Below are 19,664 nucleotides of genomic sequence, written 5' to 3'. Positions count from 1 at the left end.
AAAATGTAAGGAAATCCTTCCTTCCTATTTGAAATTCAAAAGTAACTGGAACCAGCTCAGTTCATCAAGTAACCACTAGGTGGCCTTTTTTAGTCACTACAGTGTTAAATGGCTCAACTTGAGGATAGAACAACACGCCTTTAACCTGGATCCAAAACCTTTTACTCCAATGGTTTTGGATCATATTGTAGCGACCTGGGGGTTAGCCCTGCTTTCCCCCCTAAGACTCATGGGAAGTGGGGAGTTTTGGGGTGAAAACCTTGAGTGAGAGGGCTGGAAGCAGAAGAGACCTCCAAGCTGTTTTGGCTGTTTGAGTGTGCTTGATTAAACAGGCTTGATGCTGACAGGGAGACTTTGCCTCTCTTCCTGTTAAGTTCTCCTTCAGACTGTCCAGGGTCGTGCGGTGTATGGGGCATAGACAGCTTTCCAATGAAGCCACTTCGTTAGCAGCTTTGCTTACGCCTCCCCGCTAAAGTTACACCCTGGCTGGGTCAATTCAATATTGTTAAGTCAAATGTTGTAATTAATTTCACAACCTTGTGACATTTCAATGACTATTTGAGAATAGGCTGTGTTGAAATAGGGTGTGGCCTTTTGACTGATCTATGACAAACCAGAGACGGTGGTGAGACGGACCACAGACGGACCAGTGTAAACCTGCTTTAGCGCTCTCATCTGCGTTTTAAACAATCTGAAATCAAAAATGTCTTTCTTACCTTTATGTGTTTCTTTTTTATGTTTTGGATTGTATAGCTCTGCTAACTCATTACTGGAGGATTGTGTCAACATGCTACGTGAGCTACAGCTACAACGAAGCAGCCATAAAGCATCTGGCGGTGTACTTCCACACCAGCATTAAGGTGTTATCATCATAAAATGTCAGTAACTTTTCAAAAGGGCTTCAGACACAAAAGATTTTGATAAAGAAAGAAGAAATAACATATTTATGTTGAATGTAAGGCACAAGGAAACTTGTTATCGCATTTAAACAAAACATCCGTGTATAAATCAAGTAAAAGTTCTAATTTAGGAATTTAAAAAACTTTTTGATGAGCCCTACTGATAATGCTGTCATTTATTTACTATTAAATGCTTGTAATTTTATTTTAGTATCTTCCTGTTCATATAAGATAAGAAATTGGTTTGTTCACTTTTTCATCAAACTTTTTTTTTTTTACATTAGATAATATTAAACTGTTCAGCTGGATTAGGATTTCAGATGAGAAAAGAAACAAACAGAAAGGGTCCTAATCAGTTCTGTCAGAAAAGATGAGCTGTGTTTGTTATTGAGGCCACTTTGTGAGGCAGGAGTTTTGCTCACATAAACACAGTCCAGACAGATGGAGATAACTGTGGAGCTTCCTGTGACTCTAAATAGCTCCATTTAAACCAGCATCACATTATCAAAACATCCACATTAGCTGTTTTTCTGTCCATGTCAGACCAAGTGTCTCAAAGCATTTTTGAGTTCAAACAACCGGACAGAATATTCATTTTGGACCAAGCAGCATCCTTACATCCGCTCCAAATGGAGGAAATGTAAAACCGCCCGGGTGGGTCTTTCTTAACAGCCGATCTCCTTGTAAAGGGTTTGGAAACGCAGCCTTCGGAGTTTCGTGTCGTCATGAAGGCTTGCTGGACAGCTTCTTGTACCACCCTATTTCCATCAAAGCCCCTCCAGGGAGGGGGAGGAGGTCTGAGTCACTGACGGTGTCACTTACAGATCACTCAATTGTTTACGCACAATAGCTCGCTCCCACACTCCAGCCTTCAAATCAAATGGACTGGATTCTTCCAAATAGTTGTTTTTAGCCATCCAGACCACAAAACCGCTCAATATGACATCGCCTTAAAGATCCACCCCAATGAAAATGGTGTTGTTGTTGTTGTTTTTTTTAACACATTCTTTTGGCAATTTTCTGATTATGGAGGACAAATACTCAAAAATGCTTACAATTGCAATTCTAAGCTTTTGTTTATTTGAATCGTTGAGAATCAGGAGCAGACGGGGAAAAAAAATGCTGTTTGACTCAGATCGTATTTGTGATGCAAAAAAACAGTGGGCGGGGCCACAAGCTCCCTGCTCCACCCCATTCTGATGCATCCACTAGTTCTACTGGTGGTTTCCTTCTGTCAGAACCATTGACTGTATGTGATAACAGGACTGAGTGACTCCTCCCCCCTGGTGTTCCAAACAGGAGCTACCTACTGACTCCAAGAAGCCAAAAATCCCATAGACTTTATAGAGAAATAATTAGCTTTTTCCCAGTCATTCTATTGGTCAGAAGAACCTTTCTTGATCTGATACCCTTTTTAAACATCTTATTGATAAAAAAATTTTTTGATAATTGAAGTTATTTAAGTTATAATTAATGTAGCCCGTGTGGACTGCCGACCAACTCATTCTTGATTGTCCATGGCGGTTGCCATATAAATAACGATAAAGATGATCCGGACCAATCTCTGCTTACCCACTATGAGGACCAGGACTCATGGCGAGGTTTCTGCATCTGTGCAGATTTTTAAATGTAAATGAAAGACGTGTCTCTTTCCCCTAACTTTAACACAATTTATTTATTTGGCTTTTAAGTATTTAATGGCTTCTATGGTCTCTCATTTGTACATCTTTATCCTTTCCATCATTTAAAGCATACAGTGCCTTCCTCAAAGTATTACTAGCAATAGTTTTCTTTTATAATATCTTCATCTTTCACCGTTGTTGCTTTTAATGTGTTGTGTTTTATGAATTTTTATTGTTTTCAACTAAGTTTATATTTGAGTTATAAGTCAAACACCTTGTGTTTTGATGTGATTTGATTTGAAATGGTTTATTTCAAGCAATCAAGGAATATTGCACAAAACAATACAATAAGCATTCATACATTCATTCAAAGACGAATCAAACTTAGGATAATTAGATATTCTACAGCATGTCGATGAAAGGTGCTCTATAAATTGGTTTATTGATTGGTCGGTGGGTCGGTCGATCGATTGATTGATGTTGGTCAGTTGGTTGGTTGGTAGGTTGGTGTGTGCTAGAGCCCTGCGCAGGACTATTTTCTTCATCCCGCTCCCGCCCGCCGAATTTCTGACCAATCCCGCCCGCACCCGCAATATGTATGTCCACTCTCGCCCGCACACGCAAAACTCTGAGAATTTACTCCCCACAATAATAGAGATGCATTGATTTTGTGTCTTCTCCCACCGCGGAGGAAAAAAAACACATATTTATATTGATATTATTAAAGAGATTCATGTCCCTCCTCCAGCCTCATCTATTCATGCATTCCTCTTTTGTGTAATGTGCAACTTAATTATTGAATATATTTTCACTAATCCTGTTGTTCATTGAAGGTCACACGTTCCCAGATGTTTTTGCCATAGGGAAAGTGGGTGCTCCTCGGCTCAGGGAGGTTCTGATAGAGTGATGTCTAGCTTTTCTGGTTCTGATGGTTTTGGAGGAGGTTTTGCCTTCGGTTTGGATTTACGGAGAGTTTAAAGGTCAGCCTGCAGCTTTGCTCTGAAACGGTGAAAGAGAAGAAAACTCTTCTTCATGTTTGCTCATTACACCTTTTTTAATTTCTCTCCATTCAGCAGCAGCTCACTGACGCGTAGACTTGATGACTTTTGAGTTGTGACAGCTCAGAGGGATGGGATTCTGATCCTTGCATTAAAATGTGACAGTCTTTAACCCTTGTGCTATCTTAGATGACCCCGCCCTTACATTGACGTGTTCTCCCTACCATGACAAACGTGGATAAAGGTGGAAAGATTTCATGTAATCCATGGACACCAGTGAGGTTCAAAAATCACTGAAGAAAAAAGGTTCAGTCTAGATGACCCAACTCCCAATGTTAAAGTGCCTAGGATAGCACAAGGGTTAAAAATGTGTGTGCGTGTGTCCGTGCGCAGACAGACGGCCTGAAGCACGCTGAACCAGCTGGTAAGATGCAGGTCAAAGTCGTTTGAATTTACGGAGGAAAAAAAAAACATTGTAATGGTTCAACAGAGCTGAAAATCTATGAATTACTTTTTTTTAGCTTCAGCCTTTTCCAGTTTTTGCTGTTTTGCACCTCAGTTGGGCATCAGCACGCAGATCTGAACATCATGCATGTCTCACGATGAACCTCGTTTGTTATGATTACCAAGTAAAACTCTTCAAAATAATAAACCTGATCTCTCCACATTCTCTGCGTCTACCATGCATTGATAAACACAGACACCGCTCCATGTAGCGATCAGACCTTAACTTTAGCTGGTAGCTCCTTCCACACGTGACCGCGGTATCAAGCTTTAAAGAACACAACCTCTAAGAGACAGGGTGGGGCGTTGCATACCCCCAACAACAGGTTAGATGTCTCTACCTGGTGCGTTCACTGAGCTTCATTAATAAGACTCCAACAGCCACACGGCGTTACGTAGTCCGCTATTACATATTCATGAGAAAACCGCTCGATCTGGCAACACTGATCCCGCGGGGGGGGGGTTGCTTGGTTGGTTGGTTGGTTGGTTGATTTTTTGGTTGCGTGCATGGTTAGGGTTAGGGTTTGGTTGGCTGGTTGGTTGGTTGGTTGGTGCGTGCATGGTTAGGGTTAGGGTCTGTTTGTCTGTTTGGTTGGGTGGGTGGTGCTTGCATGCTGAAGAAGACTGGCTCCAACATGGCAGTATCCATATTTTAAAAACAAATCGTGAATTGACTTCGTTTGGTTGGAACCCCAAATAACCATTCTATTGGTGACATCACACTGACTCATTTCAGTTCCTTTCTACTGTCACTCAGGGCATGTTCAATACGGGGCCATACCATGAGCGTTTCCAACTCCTGCCCCATAGGTTATACTTTTATCCTGCTCTAAAGCTGAAGCTCTGTGGAAGTGTCAGCAGATAGTCCATAAACACTTCACTAAATGCAATGAGATGAGGTCATGGGACTGTTTGAATAGATATCTGCATCAGCAGGCAGTTGTTGTTGTCAAGTCTTCTTCCACTTTCGGCTTCTCCCATCAGGGGTCGCCACAGCGAACAAGTCGCATGGTAAATTTGGCAACGTTTTACGCCGGATGCCCTTCCTGACGCAACCTTCTCAAACCGGGCTTGGGACCGGCACAGAGGTAGAGAAGGGAATAGGGAGCAGCCTGGAGTCGAACCCGGGTTTCACAGACGGAAGGCGCTGCAAACCAGCACGAGCTAAACCGGCTCCACTGTTGTTGTCAAGCATGTTTCCTTATAACACTGAAGAGTTGATGACACAAGAGTGCTGTCAGTATTTATCACCTGATCCAGACTTGACTTAAAGCATTTTTTTGTCCTATTTTTATTTTAATGCTGTTTAAGTTTGGATGAACCCAAATGGACAAAGAGCAAAAGCCAAAAGTCTCCTCTTCGCTTCAGCCTTACAGCTCTATGACTGCAGGAAGCTGGTGCTCCAGTTACACTACAATTCTCATTCTGTTGAATTATGACAACAGAGAGGAAGTTATGTGGATGTCACAACAGGTGCGTCGAGTGTTTATCAACTGTACATGATGTAATATATGGGGGGAAATCACCCTAATGGTAAAGGTAAGTAAAAAAACTTTCCCACTCTGCACAATTACATTAATGCAAAGCGAAACTATAAAAAGTACCTTTGTTGTACATTTACACCCATGTTTAAATTGCTGTTCTGTTTGCTGATGACGAAACTCTGATTAATAGCATTTTTTTGTGAGATATTAAAAATAAAAGCCTCACAGTCTTTATCGTGTTTGCTTCAACATGTCCAACATCTTCAACATGTTTCTGGGATAAATATTCCCCAGATTGGATGGATTTTTCCAGTCTGAAGACTGTGCAAACATCACAGTCTTTACACCCTCTCCGGGATGTTAACCTGTGATTCCAAAGAGTTAAGTGTCTGATTATGTTCATTGACTCCGTGACGAACCTGTGACCTTTGTGCCGTCTGATTTTGTCAGCTGGGATGGCTAAACCCCTTTTACAGAGATTTGGAGAGCAGAAACGCATCTGGCCCCGTCTCACATTAGCACTACACTATGTTTCTGTTCAATGCAGATTAACATAAGTTGTTTGAATTTGTGCTTTATTTCCAGATTTCTTGCGCCAACATTGGTTCATTTTCTTGGTATCTTTTGTTTCCAATTTCTTCAATACATTGTAGATTCTTTTTTTGTAACAATATGAATTTATTTTTTATTTCTTTGATTTTATTGTCTGCAAACCTAATTCTTTGTATTTTTAGTTTCCAAACTCACCATTTGCATTTCCTGATTATTTACCAACCGTTAGAATTACCTGCTAAAGCAAGTTTAAAAGCAAAAATAACTGAGGTCAGGTCAGTTTCCCAAGTAGCTTCTAGATTTAAACTAATGAGTTATTCGCCATTTTCATTAAACAGAAAACCTTTTTCACATCTGACCTGACAGAATGAAATCTGCACGTGAGGCCAGTTGTAGTTAGCGACATAGATAAAGTTAAAAACCTTCTTTTGTTTACAGTCTTGTTTGTAAATGGAAAAAAAGAAAACATGTACTGAATGCCAAACAATCCTGTTGCCTCATTCTGTTTACTTTCTCAAGTAAAAGTAAAACTATATCATGAAGTAAACCTGTATTCCAAAAAGTTCTAGAAGTAAATATTCCTGATCTTAGTTTACTATCAGTGTTTAGGTATTTATAAAGTAGTGAATATCAGGTGAGTATTGATCACTGCTAGCAGAAAGATAAACATATTACTAGATCTGTACCAAGCAATTCTATTCTTTCTAACTATCTATTGAAATGTACTTTTAGCTAAGCTGGGCTGAGGTTACTAGCTGCTAACTAGCTAAGCTAACTTGCTGCAGCTTTGGTTAAATTAATGAAATATTTATTTTGAAATATCACTATCTGTACCAAGCAACTTGATCGTTTATTTCTAACTAGTAAAATGTATTGTCAGCTAAGCTAGGCTAAGCGAACTAGCTTAATTGGAAATAGAAGCGGGAATCTCCAATAAACCACAGACAGGATATTTTATTTTGAAGTTTTTGGTAAAAACAGTAAAGAAAATGCATGACTTCAAATAAAAAGGCAGAAGACAGTGTTTGTTTGTTTATTTAAAAAGTCCTGTTAGCTAATGCGTAGCAGCAGCTAACCTAAGGATTTTCCTTCCGTGTTAAAAATGACAAACTACACATCAAAGTAAAACACACCACTTAACAAACACGTAACAACAAAACCAAACCACGACATGAAGTTAGTAATGTTTAAGTGCGTCCATTTCCTTCATCACTTTTTCTAGACCTAGATATATTCCTTTTAAAACAGTCAGTCAAAAACTGGCCCATTGAGGACCTGTACTTCATGTTTTTAATGAATTATAACATATTTTCCCTTGTATGTTAAAATTGGTCCCTTATGGGTTTTTATTGGACACAGTAACACCCCACGTCAACAATGAAATCCCTCTAAGGGCTCAGATAAAAAAGTTACTAAAATAAATTATATTGAAAACTTTAACATCATCTTTTAGTGTTAAAATTACAAAGTTAAATTCAGTTACACAAATAAAAGACTATTTAAAGTGCAAATTATGAAAAAAGGTTAAATAGAAAGCTTGGATAAACATTTGAAAATCAAAAAGAAATCTGTAACCCTTCATAGTGTTCTTCATGTTTAGCTTAAAAAAATCTGTTTCAGATGCAGACAAATGTTTCACCGTCAAAGGCCTTCATTTTGTGTTATCTTGTCTTCAGTGAACACTCAAAGATCTGTTCAGCCACAACTTCATGAGTTTAGCACAAAGACTGGAAACAGTGGAGAAAAACTGTCCTACTTCTCTTAAAAGCAGTCATTCTTCAATTCCCAGTCCTGCATGGTCCAAAGAATTTTACAGCAGCTGGCGTCACATTGCCTGCACTACAAATGTTCTTTCCCAGGGTCAAATCTTCCCAAGGGTCCCCCCTGTCTTTGTGGAGGACATAATGGAACCCTGATAAACAGTCCATGAAGGGACCACAGCGGGGCGTTCACTGACTTCCCTTCAGTCCAGCTTCTTCTCAACTTCTGATCTTCACCAGAGGAGTTACACAGGTGGATTCAGGTGGTGGACCAAACTCCTGTCTGTGTGCTAAAGCCTTAGTCATACCTGCCCCTTACGGGTAGATACGAGCTGTCTGCGGGTGAAGTATGGACAAACCTGTACACAGGTGGCCCGCACATAATATCAAAGTTGTAGAGCTCTCAGTGAACACGTAGAGCAAAAAAATTCAGGACCATTTTTGCTCTATTGGCATGCTGCAAGCAACAGGTCTATGAACACTTATGCAACACCTGAGTGTGAAATAGGGGAGATGCAAGCATGTTGTATGGATTTTTCATTGTTTAAACCCCTCAAAACCTGTTGAATGAGATGATCAGCCCACAGACAATTAGAGTGTAGGTTGTGGACATCCTACGGGCGTCCCACGGGCATTTACATATTACGTGAACACTGCGTGCAACATTTGCGCATGGTCATCAAGGAACCAGTACTCGCAACTTACTGACGACTAGAGTGGCACGAGGACACCCTGCAACAGCATCATCCGTACGTCATAAGTGCGTGTAACTTCCATAAGCCTCAGGAATACAATAATACAATTACCACACGCACGACAATGACGTTCCTATACTATAAGACACACCTGGGCTCCTGTCTATGATTCTGCACTGCAAAAATAATTTACCAAATTGATCAAACTTTATGTAAACACAACCTTTCCAGAAACAGTTGAAAGCATCTGATGTTAGTGTGAATATGTCCTTTTACATTCAACAGTTTTGTGTGAGGCAGGTGGCTTGGTATGACATCTAATGTAACACTGCTGCTTCTGGCATGACGGTGTGTGTAACCCTTGTGCTATCCTGGGCACTTTAACATTGGGAGTGGGGTCATCTAGACCCACTAGACAGTGCCCTGAACCTTTTTTCTTCAATGATTTGGGATCTTCACTGGTGTCCATGGATTACATGAAATCTTTCCACCTTTATCCACCTTTGTCATGGTAGGGAGAACACGTCAATGTAAGGGTGGGGTCATCTAAGATAGCACCAGGGTTAAGCAGAAAACTAACCTCCAACAACCCAAATGGTTCTTGTACTCAACCTCACAGCTGCTTTTCCTCTTTACGAGCCTCATTTTTCCAGAGGTGCTTGCTTCATCAGTTTGTCTGGTTCACAGGAATTTCAACACTCATCTGGTCAACTGTGCCAGTCAGTGTCTGCTGTCTGTAGTGGATACTCAAAGGAATCCAAAACCAGAAGTAGCACTAGCCTCCAAACTCATCTTCGGACTTTCATGTCCAAGACGTTCACGCACTGAACCTTCTGCTGTGCTTCTGTCTCCTTAAATGGCAGCACTTAACCAGCAGCCCCAACATGAGCATTAAAATCACCACCATCACTACGATGACGGTTGTGTAGTTTGGGACATATGGTCCGCGGCACATCTCCTGGGTCACCTTTCCGATGTTTACGGGCTCTGAATGGTCCTGGTGGCTGCAGGTGACCATTTCTAAATCAGGGACGGTGACTGTGGAGTGCCTCACAATGTGCAGGAAGCCGAGGTTTTCGCAGCAGCTCAGAGGGTTGGAGCCCATGTAGAGGGTCTTTAGTGAGCGCTCCAGGTCCACAATGGTGTTTTGGTCCAGGGTGACCAGGTTGTTGTTCTGTAGGTTCAAGGACTCGATGGAAGACTCCTTGTTTAGCAAGGGTAGACTGTCCAGCTGGTTGGTGGACAGATCGACGTGTCTGAGGCTCCTCAGAGAGGACAGCTCTGTGTTCAGGCTGGACAGGTTGCTTTCCTTCAGAAGAAGGTAAGCCAAGGAGTCTTCCAGACCATAAAGGGAGCCTTTCTGCATATCCAAACCAGGGTTCAGGGACAAGTCCAAGAACCTCAGAGGTGTGTTCTCGAAGGCCTTTGAGGGCAAAGTCCTTAGATTATTTTCAGAGATATTCAGGAACCGCAAGCTGTGAATGGAGTGAAAAAACACACAACCAGGAGGATCCTGCTGGTCTTCATCAGAGGAGCAGATTCTGAGGTTGTTCTCCTGCAGCTGCAGGTGTCGGATGTTTGGAAGGCTCTGAAATATTTGCTGGTCAAGCATTTTGAGGTCATTTCCTTGTAAGTAAAGCTTTCTCAGGTACTGCAGTGTGTTTTTCTTCAAATGTAGACTCTGCAGAGAGTTATAGCTGAGGTTTATGACCTTGGCCTTCTGCAGCACACTTTCATTGGTGATGGAAAACGAGCTGATGCAGTTATGGCTCATGTTCAGGATCTCAAGGGAAGTCATGCAGCGAAAAAACCTCTCAGGTATGTCTTTCAGGTTGTTGTAGCTCATGTCCAGGTATCTCAGCTTTTCAAAGGACAAGTGTGTCTGCTTCTCCAGACTTTCTGTGACTGTCTGAATGCGGTTCCGGGAAATGTCCAGGTGCTCCAGGACGTTTTTCTTTGGAAGAAGAGGGAAGTAAAGTATTTTGTTTTCACTCAGATCAAGGGAGACAAGTTCAAAGTCGATGTCTGGAGATGCGCTTTGAAAATCCTCCAGACTGTTCTTGGAGAGATTCAGAACCTTCAGGGTGTTCAGATTGAAGTCTTTGATGCAGGTGATGGAGTTCTTGGACAGGTCCAGTTCCGTCAGGTTCTGCAGAAAGTCAAAAGCGCCGTCTTCAATCTCCAGGATGACGTTATTGTGGAGATTGATTTTCTTCAGGGACAACAATCCTCTGAAGGTGTCTTGTGTTACTTTTGTGATGCTGTTGTCACTCAAAGAAACACTTTCCAGTGACGGGGAGTCGGCCAGGAAAGAGTCTGACATTCCCGTGTAAAACCCGTTACCTGAAAGATCTAGAGACTTAAGTGCGTAAAGAGGTCCAACATTTACTTTGGAAACTGCAAAAACGCTTAGATGATTCCTGGAGAGGTCTAAGACCCGCAGGTCCGGCATGTCTTTGAAGAGGCCCGGCTGGATGAAGTGGATCTTGTTGGCATGTAGATTCAGGCGATGGAAACCAGTGTGGAAGCCCAGAGTCTCCCGACTGAGGTTCTGCACCTGGTTCCGTGAAAGGTCCAGCGTTTGGACGCCACGAGGAAGGTTGACGGGAACCCCTCGGAGTCTCAGATTGCTGCAAAACACGTCCATCTGGACCTGAGAACAAAGACAAACGCACCAGCGTGATTACAGCGGCACGCAGCCGGATTTCCTGACACCAACCGAGCAGCTAAACAAGGACGCCGGCTTTGTGAGTCACCGCATGTTTGCCAACGAGACCACTGACGCTCCAACCCTTTATCTGAAAGATCAGTTATTGAGAACCAAAGAGACTCGGTAGACTTTGGCAAAGAAAAAGCATTTCATAATTGTTATTAGCACATTCTGTCATTTTCTCAGCCTTTCTTCTGTAATAAATTCCAGTATTTAAGTTATCAAGTGAAGTTAGTAACAGGAACCAGATGGCAGGGAGAGCATGTGTCCAAAAACAGCCCATAAAACTGCCTCCTCCTCTGTGTTCTCCAAAGCAGAGAACATTAAGCTGCTTGGCATGCTTGCGGCTCGCTGGAAGGGCATATCGCTGCGGCTGTAAACAAACATAAGATGTTTTCTTTTCACTGGAGTGTTAAAACATCATCCGTCTGTTATTGGAGTCCGAGCGGCCAATCAGACGAGAGCCTGGGTGTTATCAGCGCCATCTCCTCTGCCTGGTGGAGATGCTGTTTACTTCATGTGGAAGCTGCTCTTCATCACACAAACGGGGGCTGTAGAGGTTGGAGTTTGGTTTTGGCTGCTCGGTGAAACTAAACAGAACTCAGGTGAAAAGCAAACGGGGAAATTCACTGTTGAATGTTTGGCTTTCGTGACAAACTGAGAAGGTTTTTACTCGAGGTTTTAGAAAACCAAAATGAAACTGAAGCTTACTTTATGTAGTTTGCAGTTAAAAAATTGTCAAAATATTTGTTTTGCCCTAAAAGTGATCAATGATTTAAATCCAAACACAACACTTACAAAAAAAACAACAACAAAACTAAACTGGTTAAGTAAATAAACAACCAGAGGAGTCGCCCCCTATAGGTCAAGAGCAGGAAGTAAACCATATTTATTATGCAATTTTTCTGATGTAAAGTAGTTTAGCATTAGAATTGTTTGTAACAAACCAAATTTATTTTATTATATTTACCATTTTATTATCTTAATTTGATATATTTATATGAAAATTCTGTGATTTTACTCAATAAATTCACCTATTAATGGGCTTTGGCCTGTTAGTGAAATATAAATGAAATAAAATAAATCTAAGACCATGAACTCAAAGTTTTAGAGCATCAGCTTCACATCTCACTGTTCCTGACCGTCTCCATTAGTCTATGCAACTGCAACTTGGAGGGAAATTCATCGTCCAAGTCTCAACCCTCCAGTCTCAAAGTCAAAACAAGTCATTTCAGTAGTTGAAATAAGCTGGAGATGCAGTAAAGTGTATATTTAGAAATCTAAAAAGTCAACAGTTTCTAGAAGACACGCTTTACTTCAAATCTCAGATCCAGTTTCTTGTATTTCTGTGCTGAACTTCGTCTTGCAGTTAAAGAATTGAGTTCTATTATCTCAAAAAGTTGTCCAAAGAACCCAAAAGAACCAGTTTGTGCCCCGGAAAACCCATTTACTGTTTCTACAACAATCATGCCATGATATTTTTTGGTATGTTAACAACCAGAAAAATGTTCATAATGACATAATATATCATCTGTGTGTCATGAAAGCGGCCCATCCAGGAGTCCAAATGTAATCCAAACCAATCATTCGACAGATAATATTGTCTCCAATCAAAATGACCCAAAATCTGGACGGGTTCAAATGAAAGTTCTTTTGATTAATTGTCATATATTCATTAAAAAAGTTTTAAAATAGCAAGAATCGCATGAATTGTTTCTGCGTTTTTGGCTGCGGGGGTCACAGAATCTTTCCTGTGAATTTCCGGAACAACTTATCAGATCCGTGGCTCTCCTTTGGCGGGGGGGGGGTGTTCCAGACAGTGAGTTGGATCCAAATGCTCCTTAAGGGGAATTTGGATTTATGTGCCGCCAGACTAGAACACAGGAAAGATCTCAGACGGTCTCAAAGATGAACCGAAACGGCAAAAAGTAAGACAAGAACGTCTATTTTGAAGCAGACGACCATAAAATAATTTGACAAAACTTCATTTCTTCAAGGAGAAAAAAATGTAAAAAGTACAGAAAGCAACTTTATATATAGTCACTGAAAAGACGCTTTTTCCTTTAAAAAAAAAGTACCGGTGGTGGTAAAAACCAGCAGAAAACAGGTCAGTCGACATGATCTGGGTTTTGGAGAAATTTAACCAGAAAAATATATTTTAAAAATATCTACAAGTTTTTAATACGTTTTTGAGTCCAGCTGATCTAAAATCTGCAAACCACATGAGAATTAATGATGTTTCTTCACCTGAATTCAGGCTAAAGGACTTCCTTCACTGCAAGCCGTTCAGAAGGAAAACAAAAACCAAAACGGTGATGAAGATGACACTGCCCCCCCCCTCCCCACAGGAGGAAAAAGAGACGGCGAGGAGCAAATATCCCCCAAGAATATTTGCCCTCATTTCTGTTCAGACTGAAACACAGAGGAAGCGGGGACATTTCCATCAGACGGAAGGACTTCTACAGTCGATTTCACATCTTTATTTACTTCTACTTGAAATTAAAGGGGGGGGGGGGGGAGAGATATCGCTGCTTTATTTGATTTTTGCTCTAATTTATGTATTCTTTAATAAACAACTTTGAGATGTTTTTGGAAATAATTCATCCCATCTCAGATCCATAGTACCTGTTGAGTGTTTTATCTAAAAAATATATCCACAAACAATTACAGAAAAAATCTGCAGCTTTGGGTTAGCAGAGCTTCTTAGTCTGAGTAACATTTGCCGACCGGACTTCAGCGGCGAGCTGCTGCAGGAAATAACTGACCGTTGGTGGAGGAAGGAGCGTTTAGCCGTCAGGAAACTCTGAGTGCAGATATTTCTGCTCAAAGAAACCTTAAGAGCTGAACGAACGACCACCTGTGGAGCCGCAGCTGTGATTCTTTGTCGTGAAGACGGCTCTTTCCCCCGACGTGACAAAAACCCCTCAAGACCCGATGATGCAGCGTGAGGCGCATCTTTGAAAGTGCGTGACTGCAGCGCAGAAGAGGTTTACAGTAGGGAGGAAACAAGGGAATGCAAGTTGGTTGCCATGGGCAACCCATCCTAACCCGTTAAAGAAGTCAGATTAGATCATTAAAAAGGGTTGTTTTTTTTTTTTTAAACGCAGAGCATACTTACGACTTGGCACGGAGGGAGGCGTCCTGGGGGATGCGCAGACGCCGCCATGCAGCTGACCAACGGCAGGAAGAGCAGCTGGAGGGCGGCCATGGTGCTGCAGCACAGAGAGCCAGACGAGTCAGACTCAGAGAAATGCAGGAAGCATCCTGAAAAGGGAAGGAAGCCGGCGCTACCTACGGCGTGACACTGCCGACCTTTCATGGTGCTATTTCTGCCCTACAAGCACAAAAGGGGCTTTCTCTTTTCATGCTTTTAGGCTGCACAACGAGTCACTCAGAAACATGACTCAGCAAATATTTATCTATGGGAGATACTTCTAAACAGGTGACTTTGACGAGTCATGACCAAAATATAAAAATCTGTGCTCGTTGCTTCCTTAATTCTTTTTTTCTAGTGAGAATAGAAGCCGATAAACAAACTTCAACCAATGTTTCCACAAAAACAACTCCTGACATCTGCCCCCAAGTCTGGAGGGAGACTTTAAATGTTTAGATCATTCCCAAAACATCCACGTTCCTCCCATCAGTCGCTTCACGGAACGTTTTTTATCAGGAATCACAAACTGAAACCGTCCGCTTCCGGGGAAACTTCTTCACCTTTGAAGCCTCCCTTCTCCCAGTTCCAGCAGAAAATCTAGAAAAAGGTCACATGTCTGAGCCGTTTCCCTCCAAACCTTTTTTTAGCCGCTTTCACTCATGTGAACGGTTGAGGTTGGTATTTATAGAATACTACCCACGTATCGGTGACGGAGGAGGAAGTGGTCATATGAGGCTTGCGTACCGCATCAGAAAACAAACGTTATCTGTCTTTTTTTTTAAGTAACTGGAAAAACAAGGCCTTCCCTGAAAAATCCCACCAGTGGGTTTAATAAAGTCAAATGTCTCTCAGAGAGGGTATAGATTTACTCATGTCCAGATTTAAGTGAAAACACCCATATACCTTTGTAAACCTTGTGCTATCTTAGATGACCCCCCCCCCCCCCCTTCCATTGAGGTGTTCTCCCTACCATGACAAAGGTGGATAAAGGTGGAAAGATTTCATGTAATCCATGGACACCAGTGAAGATCACAAATCATTGAAGAAAAAAGGTTCAGAGCACTGTCTAGTGGGTCTAGATGACCCAACTCCCAATGTTAAAGTGCCTAGGATATCACAAGGGTTAAACCTCTTTTGGAGTCCACTTCAAAACAATATTCATAATACTGTTGTGAAAATGATTATTTACTTGTTAAAAGAAGAAAAAAATCCAGGAGTTTCATTCTGGGTTCAGATGGTTTAGTTTCTGATTGTCATCTCAGACTCTACAAGCCTCAGACAGTATAAGTAAAAAGTACTAAAGTACTAAACTCTAAGTAAAAGAGTCCCTCAAATAAACCAGAACCCTTACGAAACTTTGGTGAAGAGTTAACCTCCTTAATGTCTGAGCACGGTGGTGGTGGTGTAGTGATGTGGGGTGTTGCCTAAAGGATTCAGACTCCACTTCAAAAAAAAAGTTAATTAACTTATATATTTGGTCATTAGTCTAAAGATCAACTAAATGTTCCAAACATTTTACACAGTTTGGAGTGTTTTTGATAAAAAACCAAAAACAGGATTCCCTTAGTCGCTGTTTGCAGAATCATATCTTAATTTAATAAAAAAATCCCTAAATTTCCAAACTCAAGTGTTCATTTAATAATCACCTTTAACGTTCTGCTAGAAGGAATTAAAAACGTTCAGACACGTTTTAGGTCATAAATGATGTTTGTAAATATATTTTTTTGCTGATTACATTAGGATGCATAACTTATCCAATCATTCACTTCTCAAACGTATCAGGTGTATCAGAGTATTTTGGTGATATTTTTCTGAATCCAGTCGAAGCTCCGAGCGGCAGCGTCTGCTCTCCAACCAGAACCTTTTAGAAACTTTGGACCAGTGACCATCAAGTTTGGTAAAGAATGAACCAATATACTGTTAAACACGGCGGTGACGGTGTAGTAATATGGGCTTATTATATATATTTGTACAGAATGTGGACTTATCTTCAAAAATAACATGGGATAAACGGACATATTAGGTCACTTGTGTGGAAATCGACTAAAGGTTACGAACATTTGACACAGTTTTTGATAAAAACAGGATTCCTTCAGCTGGTCCCAAAGTTCAGACAGTTTAGCTCAGAATCTCACAACTTTCCAAACACTTTTTGCTGAAGAATGTCATAAATTCTGTTCACAAATATTGTCTTTGTCGATTACATTGAGATAAAACCCTCTTTTAAACTTCAATTTCTGTCAAATGTAAATCCTAACATCCTGATTTTTTCTACGACAAGTCGAGCCAAAAGGTTGTACTTTTTTTCCCCTCCCGTAGAAGTACTTCCACGTGTATCCGATTACTTTTGCAACTTTTTCCCCGCCACCACCGAAACCCTGCAGGGGCTCCAACCCGCAGCGTCTGCTCTCCAGAACCCTCTGAAAGCAGAACTTCTCTGTGCGTTTACCTGACTCTCAGGTGGTGCCTCCTCATCCTCACCGCGCCTCCCAGCCCCCCCCCGCAGATCGATGGCCTAAAGCTCCCCCCGGCTGACTCCGGCCGCCACATCGCGCTGCTCCGGCTGCTCTCCAGCCATCACGTCCTGTGAAAATATCTCCCACCTCTCTCCCCCCTCCCACCGCTGGCAGGGAAACACCATATAAGGGGGGAGGGGGGGAGTTCAGTTTTTACACTCCAAAGAGATGAGGGGGGGGGCCCCCATTCTTCCTCCCAAAAAAAAAAAAAAAAGCCATCCATTAACCCTGAAGCTGCTCCCGACCTTCTGACTCAGAAAACATCTGGATGTTTGGGCTCAAAGGCACAACGGCAGCGTTTTGATCAGAGAAACCAAAAGCTAAACGTCTGACAGACGTGATGACCAATCCCACGTCCTCTGTGGGAGTCAGCTGCTGTCACGCGGCTCGCCAGCATCACTGGGATGATCAGCAGCAGCATCAGATGACGCGCCGCCGCCGCCGTCTGCTGCGCCTCCAAAACATCAGAGTAACTTTCAGGAAGGAGTAGCTTTGGAGCGAATGATGTCACCAGATTCAGATCAGACGTCCTCTCAACACACCAGCCTTTGTTTTCTCTCTGAGATCAGCATCAAAGGAGCTCCTAATGATCCAAATTCATCCTCAGACTCCAAGAGCGGTCAGATCTGAGGAGACGCCAGAAACCCCCAGACCCTCTGCCGTGACTGAGGCTTCGGGACCTGGACTCAGGTCCGGTCGGAGCTCCAGCCTCGCGCTTTCATCCCCAGCTAAGAGAAGACAGATGCCGCCCGCAGGCTCGTCTCCTGTCCAGCCTGGAAAAGTCCCAGAGAAAGCCAGACTTCCATTTCAAATCAGCCGGTTTGAGCCGGTCTGCCGGTCCCTCAGAGTCAGATCCAACACTGGACCTTCCTTCAGATCACCGTTAAGCACATTTTTAAAAAATGCAGCACCAAAACAAACCCAGAGGGGACGATCTTCTTCACTTTTCAGCAACTATAGACTTGAAGTTTTGGCCACTTTGATCCAAACTGACCTCAAACACTCAGACATTGTTTATAAGTACTGATTGAGCTTAAAACAACCCCTTTTACCCCCAAAACTCCAAAAGGTTTCAGAGAATAAAATCTAAACAGACACCAGAGAGGCGGGAAAATGACTGTAAATGTACAGAAGCGTCACCAGAAGAAGAAGAAAACTTTTAGGATGATGAGCTGAAGATTTGAGGACTTTATAAATTCATGAATTTCCAAATCCATATGTAAAAGTTATGTAATGCCAACAAAACTGACGTTACGGAAAATTCCTATCAACAAATCTAACTTCAGTAAAAAATAGGTACTACAAGTACATAATACTAAAAGGAATGAAGAATACCTGAAGTTGACTTTTTATGTACTTGTAAACCTAAAAGTCTTGGTCCAAAATAGTATTCAGGTAGTATTCGTCCTACTCTCCACTTTCATGGTTTATAGTATCCCTGCTATACTTATATTGAAGTACATTTAATATTTACTACTTTTTTCAAAGAATATATATTTAAGTTTCTATTGATCTAGCTTTAGCAAAAAAGTAGTACTCCTAAAGTTTAGAAGTACCCTTAAGTATAAGAATAACCCTGAAAAAACAAAAACAAGATCACATTTCTTCTGCTTTCAAAGTTAATTTGATAATTTTTTCAATTGTCTTCGGTAGCATAACAATATAAGAATGAAAAAAAAGACAATATATTTATATATATATATATATATATATATATATATATATATATATATATATATATATATATATATATATATATATATATATATATATATATATATATATACACATACATGTATACTATAGACATGTTGTGTAGGACGTATACTAACAGAATACTACTACAGACTAAACTGGAACATTTTGAGTTTATAATATAATATAGATAGTATGTAAAGAGTAATCTTTAAATATACTGTCTCACCTTTAGTATGTAACCCTTGTGCTATCCCAGGCACTTTAACGTTGGGAATTGGGTCATCTAGACCCACTAGACAGTGCTCTGAACCTTTTTTCTTCAATGATTTGTGATCTTCACTGGTGTCCATGGATTACATGAAATCTTTCCACCTTTATCCACCTTTGTCATGGTAGGGAGAACACGTCAATGGAAGGGGGAGGGGGGGGGGGTCATCTAAGATAGCACAACTAAGAATACTTGTAGTACACTTATGCAGACTACTTTTGTCAATTGAATCGAAAATCAATGAAAGAAACTGACAACATAGCGGTTTTTCTAAGGTTAAAAACAATATAAGCTGAATTTCTGATTCTACATGTGTTTTTAAAAGATCAAAAACTTCCTCCTTTTTTTATTTTCTCCTCCATCCTTCATCCTGAGACCCGGAAGCTGCAGGTTTTCAATAAATCTTCATGACGATCCCAGAAAACAAGTCCTACCTGATCTGCTGTCAGCTGGGACTCGAACCGTCGCCGTTTCATGCTCGACATGCTTTCATTTATCATGTTTTATTTGCTGTGTTTGGGGGGGGATGTGACTTAACATCTATTTTTCCCGGGATTCCCGAAGGCTTTGCTCCACCTGGCAGTCAAGCTGAGGGTTTTTTTTCCACCCACCTGATCAGGATCACGTTACGCTTCAGCTGCGAGCGCCCTCTGCTGTCATCGTCAGGTACTACACTTCGATCACGTCACTATTTCAATGTCATTATAGATCAAAACTCCTATAAATAAACATATTTGCAGTAATACACATTGAATCCATTAAATATGATTGAATATTGTTGATGTTTGATCAGAAACATAATCC

General features: G+C 41.3%; 1 protein-coding gene and 1 pseudogene across 2 annotated transcripts; both read right to left on the bottom strand.

Annotated features, from left to right (window-relative positions):
* Nucleotides 1-2,400: 2,400 nt before the first annotated feature.
* Nucleotides 2,401-19,345, bottom strand: LOC111948688 (annotated as a pseudogene).
* Nucleotides 7,079-19,564, bottom strand: lrrc32 (leucine rich repeat containing 32). Of its 2 annotated transcripts, none has more exons than XM_011483960.3 (3): nt 19,295-19,564; nt 14,343-14,436; nt 7,079-11,167 (listed from the first exon to the last, which is right to left on the bottom strand). In XM_011483960.3, exons 2-3 carry the CDS (start codon nt 14,430-14,432, stop codon nt 9,332-9,334), a joined length of 1,926 nt encoding a protein of 641 aa, XP_011482262.1. In that variant the 5' UTR covers nt 14,433-14,436; nt 19,295-19,564; the 3' UTR covers nt 7,079-9,331. The 2 variants fall into 2 exon arrangements, with proteins under 2 accessions (XP_011482262.1, XP_004076894.2); XM_004076846.4 differs by lacking the exon at nt 19,295-19,564 and adding an exon at nt 16,828-17,749.
* Between the last annotated feature and the right edge of the window lie 100 nt (nt 19,565-19,664).

This window comes from Oryzias latipes, chromosome 14 (assembly GCF_002234675.1).
Source record: "Oryzias latipes chromosome 14, ASM223467v1".
In the NCBI taxonomy this organism is placed as follows: Eukaryota; Metazoa; Chordata; class Actinopteri; order Beloniformes; family Adrianichthyidae; genus Oryzias; species Oryzias latipes.
This window is presented reverse-complemented; position numbering and strand designations above follow the sequence as displayed.